Genomic DNA, 19,518 nt, shown 5'->3' with positions numbered 1-19,518 from the left:
GGGACAGCACTACCCGGGACAGCACTACACGGGACAGCACTACCCGGGACAGCACTACCCGGGACAGCACTACCCGGGACAGCACTACCCGGGACAGCACTACCCAGGACACCCCTACCCGGGAAGACGAAATACCGGACAGTGACTCAGAGTGGATGGGTGGAGACGAACCCCCACCCCAAAGTGCCATGGACTCAGAGTGGGACGAAGAGCACGACACAACGCCACTGCTGTCACCAACACCCTCCACCATCGCAGAAACACTCACCACGGTTGGGCACTTTAGTGATGAGGCGTCTGGTACACTCACTGGTGCGCACAACACAGCCGTCCCGGTACAGCAGGTGGAGGTAGGAGCAGCAGAGGGACCGGGCGGTCGGAGGGCAGCCCAGGCCAAGCGAACATCTTCCGCCCAGATGGATCCCGGGTTCCTGCAGTTACCACACCCACACATAGATCCGATGCAACCACCGACACGGAGACGAGCGAATAGGGTGACGGGTGGCTTGCGGCGGCTGCGGTCGCAGGTGGAGGAGTCCACCCGCGTCCAGGAGCTGGGAGTGGTCCCGGTCATGCGTGCCACCCAGGCTGACACCGCACGGGTGGCGTCCGCGGTGGAGGCAATGGGTGCGACGGTGTCAGACATGGGGAACGGTTTGCGAGGCCTGGGGCCTTCCGTGCAGGCGGCATCTGTGGCCCAGGAAATGGCTGCCCTCTCACAGGAGGCCATGAGCCAGTGCCAGCGCCAGATGGCAGAGGCGCTCAACGCCATAGCCCAGTCTCAGCAGGCCATGGCCCAGTCTCAGCAGGCCATAGCCCAGTCTCTGCAGGCCATGGCCCAGTCTCTGCAGGCCATGGCCCAGTCTCAGCAGGCCATCGCTGAGGGCATCGGCGCCAGTGGCCATGTGCGAGCTGGCGTCGCACTGTCGCAGACAGGGTTCGACAACCCCCTGGGCTCCATGGCTGCAAACCTGCAGACCCCTGTCGATACCAGCACGGGCCTCCAGGACTGGCAGCGCCAGATGTCGGGGGCGCGTCGGATGGCCAGTCCGTTCACATCCCCCACCCATGTAGAGGCCTGGGGGCCATCGGGCACCCCGAGGGAGGAGGAGGTGGTGTGGTCCGTCCCGGCTCCCTCTGTAGGGGAGGTCCCGGTACACCGCGACACCTCGGACTCCCCCCCTTCCTTCCCAGGTGCATCGGGTGGGCAACGGGCAGGACAGGCTGGCAGCTCGCCATCCCAGTCGCCCGGGCCGCAGCCTGGCCCATCTAGGCCAGGACGCCCCAGGAAACGGCCGCCAAAGGGATCCAGTGTCAGAGGGCAGGAATCACAGGAGTCCACCTCCAGTTCTGCTGTACCGTCTGGGGAACCACGTAGACGTAGTCAAAGGGCCCGTAAGGCCAAACAATTAGACACTGAGTAAGTTGGCACGGGTGCAGGGCACAGATGAGTTTTAGGCGCTAGGGCACATGCATGAACTCCTTTGGTTATTAAAGTCAATGTTACACCTACCGAAGCTGCCTTTGTGCTCTGTCCAATGTGTGCGGGGGTGTCATGTACGTTGAGCGCAAGTGTGTGTGTGAGGGGTGGTCTTACCTCAGCCCCAGGTGAGTCTGCCCCCTTCCCCCTGGGCCGCCATCAACATCCCCCGGGCAGAGGACGGGCCCGTTTGCTGCAGTGTCACAGCCGCATGCAGGGATGGTCCGGGTGGATGGTGGTACTGTGGCCATGGGTCAGACATAGTCCAACGATGTAGAGCCAGGAGCTCATCGGAGGCGGGTTGTCATCATTCTCCATGGCCTGCGATAGACACGCGTCCACCCGCAACTGGGTGAGCCCGGCCCGTTGTGCCGCCGGTGGATCGGCAATTGGGAGTGGGGGGGTGGTGTGCATGCGGGTGGGGTGTGTGGGGTTGGGAAGGGGGGTGAGGGTGCTGGGTGGGTGGATGGGTGGGGGTTGTGGGTGGTCGGCTGTTGTCATGGTGTGCGGTCTGTGGCCATACTACCCGATTCCCACGCCCATCTAGTCAGTGAAGCGGGCGGCTATCAGCCTGTCCCGTGCCCGCTGGGCCAGCCGGTAACGGTGGACAGCCACCCGTCTGTGTCTACCCCGTCTGCCCTGACCATTGCCCCCATCCCCCTCATCTGGGGAGGACTGGGCCTCTTCCTGCTGCTCCTCCACTCCGCCCTCCTCTGCCTGCGGCACATCGCCCCTCTGCTGGGCTATGTTGTGCAGGACGCAGCACACCACAATGATGCGGCCGACCCTATCTGACCGATACTGGAGGGCGCCCCCAGAGAGGTCCAGGCGCCTGAAACGCATCTTCAGCACGCCAAAGCACCTCTCGATCACTCCCCTTGTCGCTACATGGGCATCATTGTAGCGGTTCTCCGCCTCATTGCGTGGCCTCCGTATAGGCGTCATCAGCCACGATCGCAATGGGTAGCCCCTGTCGCCCAGCAACCAGCCCCTCAGCCGGGGATGGCGTCCCTCGTACATGCCGGGGATGGATGACCGCGACAACACGAATGAGTCGTGTACACTGCCTGGGTGACGGGCGCAGACGTGCAGGATCATCATGCGGTGGTCGCAGACCACCTGTACGTTCATCGAATAGGTCCCCTTCCTATTAGTGAACACGGCCCTGTTATCTGCAGGTGGCCGCACGGCGACGTGCATCCCATCGATCGCGCCCTGGACCATGGGGAACCCGGCAATGGCAGAGAAGCCCACGGCCCGGGCATCTTGGCTGGCCCGGTCCACGGGGAAGCGGATGTAGCGGTGCGCCATGGCATAAAGGGCATCTGTCACTGCCCGGATGCACCGGTGCACCGATGTCTGCGATATGCCGGACAGGTCCCCACTCGGTGCCTGGAATGACCCCGTTGCATAAAAGTTCAGGGCCACCGTAACCTTGACGGACACGGGGAGAGGGTGTCCCCCGCCAGTGCCACGCGGTGACAGGTGTGCCAGCAGGTGGCAGATGTGTGCCACGGTTTCCCGGCTCATCCGGAGTCTCCTCCTGCATTCCCGGTCCGTGAGGTCCTGGTATGACTGCCGGGGCCGGTACACACGGGGCGCCCTCGGGTGCCTCAGTTGCCGTGGAGCCGCGACGTCCTCCTCCCCCTCCTCGTCCTGTCGGTCAGGTGTCCCTCCAGCCTGGGCGGCTGCCGCCTGCCCCTCTGCGGCAGCCTGCGCCGCCTCTCTGGCACGCTCCTCCTCCTCCTCCTCCTCCTCCTCATCCAGGGCAACATAGACATGAGCGGCTGCCACCACGGCGGCCAACATCGCTGGATGATCTGAAAACATGACGACCTGGTGGGGGGGAGGGGAACGACGACATGTCATCATTGCCCATATCCCCTCCTCCCCCCAGCCAGGTGGCATGGACCGCATGGGTCCAACTGTTGGAGGCTGGCACCTGGCCAGGTGGACCAACTCATTTGCCCTCCCATCACCCACCCCGGCACGGACCCCCCCCCCCCCCAACCTCCACCCCGGCACGGACCCCCTCCCCAATCCCCAACCTCCACCCCGGCACGGACCCCCTCCCCAACCTCCACCCCGGCACGGACCCCCTCCCCAACCCCCAACCTCCACCCCGGCACGGACCCCCTCCCCAACCCCCAACCTCCACCCCGGCACGGACCCCCTCCCCAACCTCCACCCCGGCACGGATCCCCTCCCCAACCTCCACCCCGGCACGGACCCCCTCCCCAACCCCCAACCTCCACCCCAGCACGGACCCCCTCCCCAACCTCCACCCCGGCACGGACCCCCTCCCCAACCCCCAACCTCCACCCCGGCACGGACCCCCTCCCCAACCTCCACCCCGGCACGGACCCCCTCCCCAACCCCCAACCTCCACCCCGGCACGGACCCCCTCCCCAACCTCCACCCCGGCACGGACCCCCTCCCCAACCCCCAACCTCCACCCCGGCACGGACCCCCTCCCCAACCTCCACCCCGGCACGGACCCCCTCCCCAACCTCCACCCCGGCATGGACCCCCTCCCCAACCCCCAACCTCCACCCCGGCACGGACCCCCTCCCCAACCCCCAACCTCCACCCCGGCACGGACCCCCTCCCCAACCCCCAACCTCCACCCCGGCACGGACCCCCTCCCCAACCCCCAACCTGCACCCCGGCACGGACCCCCTCCCCAACCCCCAACCTCCACCCCGGCACGGACCCCCTCCCCAACCCCCAACCTCCACCCCGGCACGGACCCCCTCCCCAACCCCCAACCTCCACCCCGGCACGGACCCCCTCCCCAACCCCCAACCTCCACCCCGGCACGGACCCCCTCCCCAACCCCCAACCTCCACCCCGGCATGGACCCCCTCCCCAACCTCCACCCCGGCACGGACCCCCTCCCCAACCTCCACCCCGGCACGGACCCCCTCCCCAACCTCCACCCCGGCACGGACCCCCTCCCCAACCCCCAACCTCCACCCCGGCACGGACCCCCTCCCCAACCCCCAACCTCCACCCCGGCACGGACCCCCTCCCCAACCCCCAACCTCCACCCCAGCACGGACCCCCCCCCAACCTCCACCCCGGCACGGACGCCCTCCACAACCCCCAACCTCCACCCCGGCACGGACGCCCTCCACAACCCCCAACCTCCACCCCGGCACGGACCCCCTCCCGGCACTCCCCCGGAGCCCAGCCTACTCTAACCCCCCCCCCCCCCCCCCGCCGCACACACACACAAGCCGAGACACACCTCTCCTCAGGCAATCAGTCTGCGGCCACGCCATTTCCTGCCCAGAGCCAACCCCCCAGGCCGTCACTCACCTCCTCGCTGGTCGGCGTGAGCCTGGAGCACCGGGTCACGCCGATGAAAAGGAGGTTTGATTCACGTCGACGTGAACGGTCATCACGTCGACGGGACTTCGGCCCATCCGGAAGGGAGAATATCGGCAGGCCGAAAATCGGCTGCCTTGCGCAGACCCGTGACATTCTCCGCGGCAGCGGCGCCATTAACGCCCCGCCGACTTTTCTCCCTTCGGAGACTTCAGCGGGGGCTGATTCACGGCGGCCAACGGCCATTCTCCGACCCGGCGGGGGGTCGGAGAATGACGCCCATGTTTCCTCACAAGGAGAATAATTATAATTCTGTGATCGACGAGCAAAATGATCATTTCAGGAAAACAATTCAATAAATAAAGTGTTGCATAACTGGCTTTCACAATTCACAATTAAACTATTGCTGCAGCCATCAGTCCAATTCTCCTTCATGAGTATGATTTATATTCAAAAAATACACCATTAATACTTGTTTATAATTTGCATCATTTGTAAAATAATCTCTAAACTTTAGCCAAAATTGGAAAAAAATTACAATATATCTTCCAAACCCAGAATTGTCAGCTACATGCCATCATCCACAAGTACAATGGCCAAACCTTCCGTTCAGGATTGGAACCCCTATTCCCGAATTTGATAAATCCAAAAAATCTTCCTCTGATTTTTCTGGGCAACCTTCTAATGTAAGATCACGGAGAACTCAATCATTGCAGGAAACCTCAAAGGATGCAACATGGTGAATCAGCTCAGAGTCCATGCACCCTTCATGGCACAGTGGTTCGTCCTGGGTAATTATCCAGGTAAGTCAGAACTGTCCTAAGTCTCTGACCACAACTGAGAATTGGAGACTTTCTCAGCAGATCGCATACAGCTGCTGCTGAATGTCCCATTTGAAGTTCATACTTCACTGCAAATTCCCATGGAGTCATTACCCGTGGACCTCTGAGCATACCTGGAGGGTATATCTGGGCCAGGATTCTCTGTAGACTAATTTTTTTAATCATCGCTTCCTCCAGCTCTCCAATATTGAGCTATTTAAAGGATAACTCTTTCTCCCAATTCCTGTCCTGAACCCTGTTGCTGATTATAAATCTCTTCTCCCTGTATCTATTTCCCATTTCATTCCAATGGTGGGAGTTTGGGTTCAAGTTAGTGAATGGAGCAGGGCTAACAGTTGGCAGGAAAAGCTGACAGTATCAGCTGAAAGGAAGGCACAGGTTTGCTGCTGCTCTCTGCTTCATGGGCCGGGATTCTCCAATCCTGCGTCCAAGTTCTGACGCCGGCGTGAAAAGTGGGTGAGCCACTCCGGCGTCAGCAGGCTTCAACTGGCAGCTATCCACCCCTTCCTAGGGGGCTAGTATGGCCCTGAGTGGTGTCCGCAGCTCCGGCGCCCGAAAGCCTGCACGAGTTTGCGCATGCGCGCCATAGCCGGTGTGAGTTCGCGCATGCGCGCCACGGCCGACGCGTGTTCGCGCATGCGCGTAGATTCCCGTCTCCACGCTGGCCCCCGGGAAATATGACGGAACCCTACAGGGGCCTGGCGTGGAGGAACATAGACCGTCACAGAATTAGCCCACCCGCCGATCGGTGGGCCCCGATCACAGGCCAGGCCACTGTGGAAGCCCCTCCCCAGGGTCGGATCTCCCTGCCCCCACCAGGACGGCCCCCGCAGACAGAACTCCGAGGTCCCGCCGGGTGGAACCATACATAACCCACTCCGCCGGGACTCGGGCAAGCTCAGCGGTCATTCAGCCCGTCGAGGCCCAGAGAATTGCCGGGAGGGGTGCTTTCAACGACCCCCGACCGGCGCGGCGGCGATCCCGCGGGTGCCGGAGAATCGGCGAGCCAGCGTCAGGGCAGCATGGTACAATTCTCGCACCCGCCCGGCGATTCTCCGACCGGGCACAGGGTTGGAGAATTCAGGCCATGGTGTTTGACAAAATTGTTCCTCCTGCGAAAGAAGCCAGAGGGAGGATATGAAAATATGGGGTCTGAATTTTCCCTTCTCTTGCAGGCACTGAAGGCCACAGAAAACCACTGCAATACTTTGTCGTGAATAATCATGGACTAATCCAACAGAAGTCCATGGTCACCAACACGGATTCTCCGTTTTGCCGGTGCCCGGGGGTTTCCCGACGGCGTGGGGATGCCCCGCAATGGGAAACCCCATTGACCAGCTGGCGTAATGGAGAATCCCGCTGCCGGGTCGAGGCAGAAAAGTGGCGCGGCCAGGTGGAGAATCCAGCCCAAGGTACCTGAAGGAGGATGTGGATTTCAGGCATTAAAAGGATAGTGATGGACCCTAAATGAAAATAAATGAAAAAGAGTTGCTCAGGTAAACATTGGTTCTTTAGAGGATGAGAAGGGGAATTTCTAATGGGAAATGAACAAATGGCCAAGGTATTGAACAGGTATTTTCTTTCGGCCTTCGCAGTGGGAGACACAAATAACATGCCAATAATTGATGGCAAGGAGGCTATGGCAGGTGAAGACCTAGAAATGATCATTATCACTAAGGAGGTAGCTTTGGGCAAGCTATTGGGGCTAAAGGTAGACAAGTCTCCTGGCTCTGATGGAATGCACCCCAGGATACTAAAAGAGGTGGTGGGGGAAGTAGCAAATACGCTCGTGGTAATTTACCAAAATCCGGTGGAATCTGGGGCAGTCCCGGCAGATTAGAAAACAGTAAATGTGAGTCACTGTTTAAAAAACAGAGGTAGAAAACGGCGGGTAACTATAGGCTTTGTTAGCTTAACTCCTGTAGTGAGGAAAATGCTCGAACCTATCATCAATGAAGAAATAGCGAGACATCTGGATAGAAATTGTCTCTCTGGGTAGATGCAGCATGGGTTCATGAAAGGGAGGTCATATTTAACTAATTTATTGGAATTCTTTAAGGACATTATGAGAGCAGTGGACAACGATGAACCGGTGGATGTGGTTTATCTGGATTTCCAGAAGGCATTCAACAAATGCCGTACAAAAGGCTATTGCATAAGATAAGGGTGCACAGCGTTACCAGTAATGTATTAGCATGGATAGAGGATTGGCTAACTAACAGAAAGCAAAGAGTGGGGATCGAACATAGAACATAGAACATAGAAAATACAGCACAGAACAGGCCCTTCGGCCCACGATGTTGTGCCGAACCTTTGTCCTAGATTAATCATAGATTATCATTGAATCTACAGTGCAGAAGGAGGCCATTCGGCCCCCTGAGTCTGCACCAGCTCTTGGAAAGAGCACCCTACCCAAACTCAACACCTCCACCCAACACCAAGGGCAATTTGGACATTAAGGGCAATTTATCATTGGCCAATTCACCTAACCCGCACATCTTTGGACTTTGGGAGGAAACCGGAGCACCCGGAGGAAACGCACGCAGACACGGGGAGGACGTGCAGACTCCGCACAGACAATGACCCAAGCCGGAATCGAACCTGGGACCATGGATCTGTGAAGCAATTGTGCTATCCACAATGCTACCGTGCTGCCCTTAAGAACAAATAAATCTACACTATATAATTTTCCCGTAATCCATGTACCTATCCAACAGCTGCTTGAAGGTCACTAATGTTTCCGACTCAACTACTTCCACAGGCAGTGCATTCCATGCCCCCACTACTCTCTGGGTAAAGAACCTACCTCTGATATCCCTCCTATATCTTCCACCTTTCACCTTAAATTTATGTCCCCTTGTAATGGTGTGTTCCACCTGGGGAAAAAGTCTCTGACTGTCTACTCTATCTATTCCCCTGATCATCTTATAAACCTCTATCAAGTCGCCCCTCATCCTTCTCCGCTCTAATGAGAAAAGGCCTAGCACCCTCAACCTTTCCTCGTAAGGCCTACTCTCCATTCCAGGCAACATCCTGGTAAATCTTCTTTGCACCTTTTCCAGAGCTTCCACATCCTTCCTAAAATGAGGCGACCAGAACTGTACACAGTACTCCAAATGTGGCCTTACCAAAGTTTTGTACAGCTGCATCATCACCTCACGGCTCTTAAATTCAATCCCTCTGTTAATGAACGCGAGCACACCATAGGCCTTTTTCACAGCTCTATCCACTTGAGTGGCAACTTTCAAAGATGTATGAACATAGACCCCAAGGTCTCTCTGCTCCTCCACAATGCCAAGAACTCTACCGTTAACCCTGTATTCCGCATTCATATTTGTCCTTCCAAAATGGACAACCTCACACTTTTCAGGGTTAAACTCCATCTGCCACTTCTCAGCCCAGCTCTGCATCCTATCTATGTCTCTTTGCAGCCGACAACAGCCCTCCTTACTATCCACAACTCCACCAATCTTCGTATCGTCTGCAAATTTACTGACCCACCCTTCAACTCCCTCATCCAAGTCATTAATGAAAATCACAAACAGCAGAGGACCCAGAACTGATCCCTGCGGTACACCACTGGTAACTGGGATCCAGGCTGAATATTTGCCATCCACCACCACTCTCTGACTTCTATCGGTTAGCCAGTTCGTTATCCAACTGGCCAAATTTCCCACTATCCCATGCCTCCTTACTTTGTGCAGAAGCCTACCATGGGAAACTTTATCAAATGCCTTACTAAAATCCATGTACACTACATCCACTGCTTTACCTTCATCCACATGCTTGGTCACCTCCTCAAAGAATTCAATAAGATTTGTAAGGCAAGACCTACCCCTCACAAATCCGTGCTGACTATCCCTAATCAAGCAGTGTCTTTCCAGATGCTCAGAAATCCTATCCTTCAGTACCCTTTCCATTACTTTGCCTACCACCGAAGTAAGACTAACTGGCCTGTAATTCCCAGGGTTATCCCTAGTTCCTTTTTTGAACAGGGGCACGACATTCGCCACTCTCCAATCCCCTGGTACCACCCCTGTTGACAGTGAGGACGAAAAGATCATTGCCAACGGCTCTGCAATTTCATCTCTTGCTTCCCATAGAATCCTTGGATATAACCCGTCAGGCCCGGGGGACTTGTCTATCCTCAAGTTTTTCAAAATGCCCAACACATCTTCCTTCCTAACAAGTATTTCCTCGAGCTTACCAATCTGTTTCACACTGTCCTCTCCAACAATATCGCCCCTCTCATTTGTAAATACAGAAGAAAAGTACTCATTCAAGACCTCTCCTATCTCTTCAGACTCAATACACAATCTCCCGCTACTGTCCTTGATCGGACCTACCCTCGCTCTAGTCATTCTCATATTTCTCACATATGTGTAAAAGGCCTTGGGGTTTTCCTTGATCCTACCCGCCAAAGATTGTTCATGCCCTCTCTTAGCTCTCCTAATCCCTTTCTTCAGTTCCCTCCTGGCTATCTTGTATCCCTCCAAATCCATGATTTGGGATACATGGGTGTTTTTCTGTTGGCGACCAGTGGTTAGTGATGTGCCTCAGGGATCAGTGTTGGGACCACAATTGTTTATAATTTACATAGATGATCTGGAGTTGGGGACCAAGTATAATGTGTCAAAGTGCGCAGATGACACTAAAATGAATGGTAGAGTAAAGTGTGCAGAGGATACTGGAAGTCTGCAGAGGGATATGGCTAGTTTAAGTGAGTGGGCAAGAGTCTGGCAGATCGAATACAATGTTGGTAAATGTGAGGTCGTCCATTTTGGCAGGAATAACAGCAAAATGGACGACTATTTAAATGGTAAAAAAATGTCAGCATGCCGCTGTACAGAGGGACCTGGGTGTGTGTCCTTATGCATGAGTCGCAAAAAGTTGGTTTGCGAGTGCAGCAGGTAATTAAGAAGGCAAATGAAATTTTAGTCTTCATTGCAAGAGGGATGAAGTTTATAAACAGGAGGTTATGTTGCAGCAATATAGGGTGCTGGTGAGGCCACACCTGGAGTACTGTGAACAGTTTTGGTCTCCTTACTTAAGAAAGGATGTACTAGCACTGGAGGGGGTGCAGAGGAGATTCAGTAGGTTGATTCCAGAGTTGAGAGGATTAGCTTATGAAGAACGACTAAGTTGACTGGGACTTTACTCATTGGGATTTAGAAGAATGAGGGGGGATCTGATAGAAACATATAACTTTATGAAGGGAATAGATAAGACAGAAGCAGGGAGGTTGTTTCCATTGGCAGGTGAAACTGGAGGACATAGCCTCAAAATAAGGGAATAAGGGGGAGCAAATTTAGGACTGAGTTGAAGTGGAAGTTCTTTACCCAAAGGATTGTAAATCAGCGGAATTCACTACCCAGTGAAGCAGTTGGGGTTACCTCGTTGGATGTTTTTATGACAAAGATAGATAGATTTTTGAACAGGAAAGGAATTAAGGATTATGTTGAACAGGTGGAAAAGTGGAGCTGAGTCCACCAAAAGATCAGCCATGCTCTTGCTGAACGTCGGGGCAAACTCGGGGGGCCAGATGGCCTACTCCTGCTCCTAGTTCTTATGTTCTAAAATGAGGTTGGGAGCCTACTGCCCCATTAATACGAGTGAATAGACCAATATTAATTTGAATGGAACTAGCTATTGAAAGCCCAAATCCTCCATCTTTTATTGGTGACATATTCTTTTTAATGTGTAAATTGAGACTCTGAGGATTGTAAATTTAAGTTAGAACTGGTCAGATGATGTGCTGTGAACAGACTCAGCAGTTCCACGGGAGATGGGAGCTGATGAGGTCCAGTCAAGGTAAGTTTGCTGCTATTTCTGTTGGTTGCAAAGGAGCAGGTTTCCCCCTTTCAGATTCCTCAAAAATAATCTGATCTGGTCACATCGTGGGACCCCCTACCTCTGTGGTAGTGGCCAAATTACCATCACCTTGCCGGAAGCCAGGGCAGCCAGATATTGGGAGGTCTCAATCCTGGGAGCAACATTGGGATGGCCCATGGTGCCCCCAGACTGCAATGACTGGATTTTAATGAGGTTATCACCCCAGAATTGCAACCACTGCTTCATTGCGGTTCTGGGCGACTGGCCGGCTGGACAGCGGCAGTGCTCCCTTGGTCTGTTGTTCAAAAATCAACATTAACTCCATAACACACTTTTAGCCCATCAGTGGCACAACGTTTTGCGTTCCACACAAGGACACTGGTGGTTCCAAATGAAAGTGAAAAAATGTAAGAACCATGAAGTGGTGCAGCATCCTGTTGATCTGAATATTTGACAATGGTCCCTGAGTGTTTTCACTGCATCGATAAGTATTTCAATTTCATAATAATGTTAGTCTGTGACATTAAATTCAAAGAATCGATTCCTCGTCCCTTTCTCCATTGCTACGGATCTGGCATCAGAACTGAGTTAAACTTCCTCCCCTTTATTGGCCACCATGTTGGTTTCTCCGGCTGCTCCATCTTTATAAAAACGGTACTGATTTCTGTCAGTGCTTCTACGTTTGAACCTGCAATCAGATTTAAAAAACCATCATAAATAATGTACATTAGCTGAATTTTTCCTGTGATGTTCCTCTCAGTAGGTACAGTCACTTAGTCCATAGCTGTTTTAATTTCATCTGAGTAACTCAAAATGGTGTAGGGTCAGGTGATATGATAATAGCGTTTGCTATTGGACTTACCGTTCCACGGATTGCTAAGAATGTCAGGTAGGATGGCAAAGCAAACCTTGTACCTTAGATCTGCACCTTTCAACAAGCTCAGACTGATCGGGAAAAGCAATGCACATCAATTGACAGGCTGCACAAGCAAAAACTGTTAATATTCAGCAATAAATGTGCCAGTGGAGTGGAAACGCGTTAGAATTAAGATACTAAGATGCATCAAGCTGGTATATGCTTAGGCTTATTTTCTTTATAAGGACTGTTAGCATATTTTGAAAGAGATATTGCAGGAATTCCTGACTGTTTCATTGTTTTCAACTAAACCTGCGTCACCTTGCGATATTGAAGTCTTTCAGTCAGGACATTAAACGTTCACTGCTAAATTTGTGTGGTGTTAGATAATCTGAAACACCAGTGGAAATAATGCCATTAACCTCAGTGGTCGTCATGGTGTTGCCAACCCTGCAGTCTTCAAAAGCTAAACACTAACTCATCATCATTGCTCCGAGCATCATGGGTTAAAAATAATCGAGACATTAAAAATAATGTAATTTTTCATCATTTTCGTGAATTAATTAGAAACATAACAAATAGGAGCAGGAGGAGGCTATTCGGCCCTTTGAGCCTGCTCCACTATTCATTATAATCACGGTCGATCATCCAACTCAAATCTAAAATTTACATTCCTCCAAGGTGGGCGGATATCTCAGTTGGCTGGATGTCTGGCTTGTGATGCAGAGCGGCACCACCAGTGCTCAATTCCTGTACCGGTTGCGGTTAGTCATGAAGGCCACACCTTCTCAATCTTGCCCTTCACCTGCGTGTGGTGAACCTCAGGATAAATCACCACGACTTAGCTCTCTCTTTCTCTCGAAGGAGGGAACCGCCCTTGGGACTGACAACTTTCATTCATACAGTGTCTTTCTGGACCTCAAGGCACTTAAAAGTTTACCACAGTTACGGCCATGTTGTGATCAGCTGCATCCAGGGTAACTCCCACACAAAGGTTTTGGTTTGGGCCCTTTTTTGTCTATTTATGAGATAATTTTATTAGAATAGTGGTAAAGTGATTTTTTTTTCAAGTAATCTGTCAGGGACGCAAAGAATTGATTAGAGTGATGGTTGAAGTTCAGGTATGATGCAAATAAAAACAAAATGGCGGATAAAGGGACATCTTCATTATCGTCCAGCCCATTATCAGTAGAAAAACTGATGGAAATGGTTAAAGAAAAATTACGAGAGCATCGGCAGGAAAGATCAGTCAAAGGTGATCGAGGGAGCAGCAGGCCCTCTTCATGATACCATGGAGCATATGAAAAAATGTCTGGAATCACAAAGGGCAATAATACAGGATATGGAATGGACAGTCTCTGACCATCATGACTGAATTGTGGAACGAGAAACAGGGGTATCATTATTGGGACAGGCCTATAAAGAATCAAAAACGAGGGTGGCCGATCAAGATAATTGATCCAGACGACACAATCTAAGAATTGTGGACCTGCCAGAGGGAGCCGAAAGAGAAATTCTTACCACCTACATCTCCAAAATGGTGACGAAACTTGTGGATGAGGGGGGTCTGTGAAAATGCTCTGGAAGTAGACCGGGCACACAGATCGCTTAGGCAGAAGTGGAGAATGGGAGGACCACCGACCACCCAGAGAAAACCCATGCAGACACAGGGAGAACGTGCAGACTCTGCACAGACAGTAACACAAGCGAGAATTGAACCTAGGACCCTGGCGCATGTCATATTCATAGTAAGGATGCACCGTTTCCAAGTGAAGGCACAGATCCTGAGATGAGCGAGGACGACAAAAGATTATGGGCTGGGGTTTCACGACGGCGTGTTCGGGTCCACAGGTGAAATTATTCAGAGACTCCAAAGGGGCTAGCATGGGCGTACCGGGAACCACAACACGCTGTTAATGGACAGGCGACTGATTCGCCGCTTCCGTGATTGACACGACGCCGCGGCTGCACATAATTCATTCTCCCTCTGACACACTCGCGTCACAGCCAACATGGCTGCAAGGGCAGCGCCGCGATTCCGGGGCACCGAACTGGAGACCCTCCTTCACTCCGTGGAGGAGAGGAGGCTGATACTGTACCCTGGGCCGGAGGTCAGCAGACGCCATAGTTCGCTGTGCCTGGACGGAGGTGGGAGCTGCCATCAGCGCCATCGGTGTGGTGGCCTAGACTGGAGATCAGTGCAGAAAAAACTGCATGACCTCCTCAGGGTGGCCAGGGTGAGTACCCAGCGCTGTGCCCCTGGCAGTAACTCCCCTACCCCCCACACATATGTGACCCGGCCCACCCCCCCATCCCCCCTGTCAGGGGGATGGCTGGACCCCCACACTGACCCACATGGCTACACCCATGCTAGCTGCAATAGCTGGATGCCCTGGCCACTGGTGCCAACAGATACCCAACCCCTAGGCTGCATGCATCGGGCTGTCTAACAGTGTCGTTGTTTGTGTTTATACCCCCAGGACAAGGCCGCACACAACCGCCGGAAACGGGAGAAGACCGGAGGGGGACCAGCAGACCTGCATCCCCTCACCATGCCCAAGCAGAGGGCACGAGACAATGATGGCGGGCAGGAGGAGAGGAAGGTCGCCGAAGCGGAGGTCGGCAGCGTGCCACAAAGTGAGAGCCCCTGCCTGGTTCGGGTCCTCACGACAAATGTGAGCCCACCCCAACCCGCCCACACTTCAACCCCACTCACCCCACACCCACTCATCCCACACCCGAACCCCCCTCACCCTCGCACCCCACACCCCTTACCCCCTCACCCCACACCTCTCACCACCTCATGCCTCACTCCCGGCGGGTGGCTAACCATGCATACCATCTTGGGTCTTACAGGACCAGCTGGGCCCGGCCCATCCGGGGCCCCCCGCCCCCAGCGAGTGCCAGGGCCGGTGCCTCCCAGACTGCCGAGCACCGACAGGGAGAGCAGCCGGAACACCAGCCCTCTGCCCGAGATGACCCAGGACATCCCGACCCAGGACACCACGACCCAGGACACCACAACCCAGGACACCCCGGCCCAGGACACCACGACCCAGGACACCACAACCCATGACACCACAACCCAGGACACCACGACCCAGGACCCCACGACCCAGGACCCCACGACCCAGGACACCACGACCCAGGACACCACAACCCAGGACACCACGACCCAGGACACCACGACCCAGGACACCACGACCCAGGACCCCACGACCCAGGACACCACGACCCAGGACACCACGACCCAGGACACCACGACCCAGGACACCACGACCCAGGACACCACGACCCAGGACACCACGACCCAGGACACCACGATCCAGGACACCACGACCCAGGACCCCACGACCCAGGACACCACGACCCAGGACACCATGACCCAGGACACCAGGACCCAGGATACCACGACCCAGGACACCACGACCCACGACACCATGACCCAGGACACCACGACCCAGGACACCACGACCCAGGACACCACGACCCAGGACACCACAACCCAGGACACCACGACCCAGGACCCCACGACCCAGGACACCACGACCCAGGACACCACGACCCAGGACACCACGATCCAGGACACCACGATCCAGGACACCACGACCCAGGACACCACGACCCAGGGCACCACGACCCAGGACACCACGACCCAGGACACCATGATCCAGGACACCACGATCCAGGACACCATGACCTAGGACACCACGACCCAGGGCACCACAACCCAGGACACCACGACCCAGGACACCACGACCCAGGATACCACAACCCAGGACACCACGACCCAGGACACCACGACCCAGGACACCACGACCCAGGACACCACGACCCAGGACACCACGTTCCAGGATACCACAACCCAGGACACCACGACCCAGGACACCATGACCCAGGACACCACGACCCAGGACACCACGACCCAGGACACCACGACCCAGGACACCATGACCCAGGACACCATGACCCAGGACACCACAACCCAGGACACCACGACCCAGGACACCACGACCCAGGACACCACGACCCAGGACACCACGACCCAGGACACCATGATCCCGGACACCACGACCCAGGGCACCACGACCCAGGACACCACGTTCCAGGATGCCACAACCCAGGACACCACGACCCAGGACACCACGACCCAGGACACCACGACCCAGGACACCATGACCCAGGGGACCACAACCCAGGGGACCACGACCCAGGGGACCACGACCCAGGAGACCCTGGAGTTCGGGTCGGATAAGGACACTGACTTTCCATCACGGCTATCTCCAACACCCTCCACCATCTCAGAGATTATCACCTTGGTTGGGCAAATTAGTGAAGAGGCTTATAGGAAACTCACTGGTGCGCGCCACACAGTCGTTCCGGTAGAGCAGGTGGAGGTAGGAACAGCCGAGGGGCTGGATGTACGTAGGGCAAGCCAGCCCCAGCAACCAGCTGCTGCCCAGACGGCTCCTGGAACATCCAGTCCCACCCACAGTGGAGGTGCAGTCAGAGACCCAGGGACTAGAGGAGGAGATGACGGCCAGTCTCCAGAACCTGCAGGGGGAGGTGGAAGAGTCCATCAGCCTGCAGGAGCAGGGAGTGGTGCCGATCATGCGTGCTACTCAGGCCAGAACCACACAGGTGGTGTCCGCGGTGGAAGCAATGGGGGTGACGGTGGAGGACATGGGTCAAAGTGTGCAAGACCTGAGGCATTTTATGCAGGTGGGATCCGAAGCCCAGGACAGGGCTGCCCACTCACAGGCAACCATGTGTCAGAGCCACCTGGAGGTTGCAGCGGTGTTCCTCAGAGTGGCCCAGTCACAGCAGGCCATTGCTGAGAGCGTCGGCGGCATTGCCCAGGTGATGGCCCAGTCACAGCAGGCCATTGCTGAGAGCATCAGTGGCATTGTCCATAAGCAGGCCGGCGTCGCACAGACACAGAGGGAGGTGGCACACTCCCTGTGCTCAATTGTCGCTAACGTTCAGACCCTTGTCGATACCAGAACTAGGTGTCGTGGGGGCCTTGGAGGATGGCTCCGTTCGCACCCCCCACTCCTGCAGGGGAGGTCCCGGAACACCACAGCACCTCAGACTTCCCCCTCCTGTCCCTGGTACATCCGTGGGCAGCGGGCAGAACAGGGCAGCAACACGCCATCTGGGACGTCCGAGGACCAGCCAGGCCCATCGAGGCCTGGACACCCCAGGAGACAGAACGGGTTGGACAGCCATTTTATATGGTGTCTAATGCAAAAGGAAAATGGATATTCTATTGTAAATGAGATTTCGGACTTAAATAAGAGTGGAGGACGGAAGCCCCCAGGGAGAATAGTGATGTGAAATTCAGGCGCCTTAAACAGACTGGTAAAACGCGCCAGAGTGTTCGCACATTTGAATTGTTTCAAGGCAGAAGTGATATTTCTCCAAGAGACACATTTACTGATTAAAGACAAAGTTAGGTTACACGTGGAACATTCGGATTTAACTGTAAATCAAGGGGATCTGCTATTTTATTTAGTAAAAAGGTATCATTTGTACTGACCAAAGAGGTTCAAGTTCCAGATGATTGGTTTATAATGGTTAGTGGAATCTTAGAAAGGGTTCTGGTGGTGCTGGGATGATGGGGAATTTAATAAACGAATGGTAGATGGCAGCCCAGATCAGGGGCGAGATTCTCCGACCCCCCGCCGGGTCGGAGAATCGCCGGGGGCTGGCGTGAATCCCGCCCCTGCCGGTTGCCGAAATCTCCGGCACCGGAGATTCGGCGGGGGTGGGAATCGCGCCGTGCCGGTTGGCGGGCCCCTCCCCCGCGCGATTCTCCGGCCCGGATGGGCCGAAGTCCCGCCGCTAAAATGCCTGTCCCGCCGGCGTAAATTAAACCACCTACCTTACCGGCGGGACAAGGCGGCACGGGCGGGCTCCGGGGTCCTGGGGGGGGCGCGGGGCGATCTGGCCCCGGGGGGTGCCCCCACGGTGGCCTGGCCCGCGATCGGGGCCCACCGATCCGCGGGCGGGCCTGTGCAGTGGGGGCACTCTTTCCCTTCCGCCTCTGCCACGGTCTCCACCATGGCGGAGGCAGACGAGACTCCCTCCACTGCGCATGCGTGGGAAGCTGTCAGCGGCCACTGATGCTCCCACGCATGCGCCGCCCGGAGATGTCATTTCCGCGCCAGCTGGCGGGGCACCAAAGGCCTTTTCCGCCAGCTGGTGGGGCGGAAATTCGTCCGGCGCCGACCTAGCCCCTCAAGGTTCGGGCTCGGCCCCCAAAGATGCTGAGCATTCCGCACCTTTGGGCCGGCGCGATGCCCGTCTGATTTGCGCCGTTTTGGGCGCCAGTCGGCGGACATCGCGCCGTTTCCGGAGAATTTCGCCCCAGGTCTCACACAAATTGATCACGGGTGGTGATTTTAACTGTGTATTGGATCCTCAACTCACCCGAACTTGCCCAAAAACATTAATCAAATCGAGAATGATGAAGGGTCAGTGGTTAGCGTTGTTTCTTCACAGCACCAGGGACCCGGGTTTAATTCCCATCTTGGGTCACTGTCTGTGCGGAGTCTGCATTTTCTCCTTGTGTCTGCATGGGTTTACTCCGGGTGCTCTGGTTTTCTTCCGCAGTTCAAAAATGTATGGGTTGGTCACGCTAAACTGCCCTGTAGTGTCCAAAGGTTAGGTGGGGTTTCTGAGTTACGGGGATGGGGCGGAGGTGTGGCTTGGGTAGGGTGCTCTATCAGGGGCCGGTGTGGACTCAATGGGCAGAATGGCCTCCTTCTGTGCTGTAAATTCTATGATTCTATGAACTGAGGGTATTTATGGACATGATGAGGGAGTAGATTCTTGGAGATTTCAAAATCCTGGAGGAATTTTCATACTTTTACGTGCGTAGATTTTTTAATAGTGGATAATTCAATTCTCCCAGAAAGAGTAGGAATACAATATGGGGCGATTGTAGTCCCTGATCACGCGCCACCATTGATGGATATTAGATTGAGAGTAGGTCAATCTCAGGGACTCTCGTGGAAGATGGATTCGACATTATTAGCTGTTGAAAAATGTTGCTGAAAGTTGACTTTGGTCGAGTTTAACGAAAATGGGAAGGTCTCCCCCTCTACATTCTGGGAGATTATGAATGTGGCAGTACGAAGGGAAATTATTGCATTTAATGTACATTGGGATAAGAT

At 55.0% G+C, this 19,518-nt stretch overlaps 1 protein-coding gene across 4 annotated transcripts in view; it reads right to left on the bottom strand.

Moving 5' to 3' along the window:
* Positions 1 to 11,301: 11,301 nt before the first annotated feature.
* Positions 11,302 to 19,518, bottom strand: part of LOC140427051 (organic cation/carnitine transporter 2-like) — a 182,506-nt gene continuing 174,289 nt past the window's right edge. For all 4 annotated transcript variants that reach the window (XR_011948376.1, XM_072512497.1, XM_072512496.1 and 1 more), the window contains one exon: positions 11,302 to 12,172. Coding sequence is in view for 3 of the 4 variants with exons in the window: in XM_072512497.1 (XP_072368598.1) it covers positions 12,073 to 12,172 (100 nt within the window). In the remaining variant the exon portion in view is untranslated. The remainder of the gene's footprint in view (positions 12,173 to 19,518) is intronic.

This window comes from Scyliorhinus torazame, chromosome 7 (genome assembly GCF_047496885.1).
Source record: "Scyliorhinus torazame isolate Kashiwa2021f chromosome 7, sScyTor2.1, whole genome shotgun sequence".
Lineage (NCBI taxonomy): Eukaryota > Metazoa > Chordata > Chondrichthyes > Carcharhiniformes > Scyliorhinidae > Scyliorhinus > Scyliorhinus torazame.
This window is presented reverse-complemented; position numbering and strand designations above follow the sequence as displayed.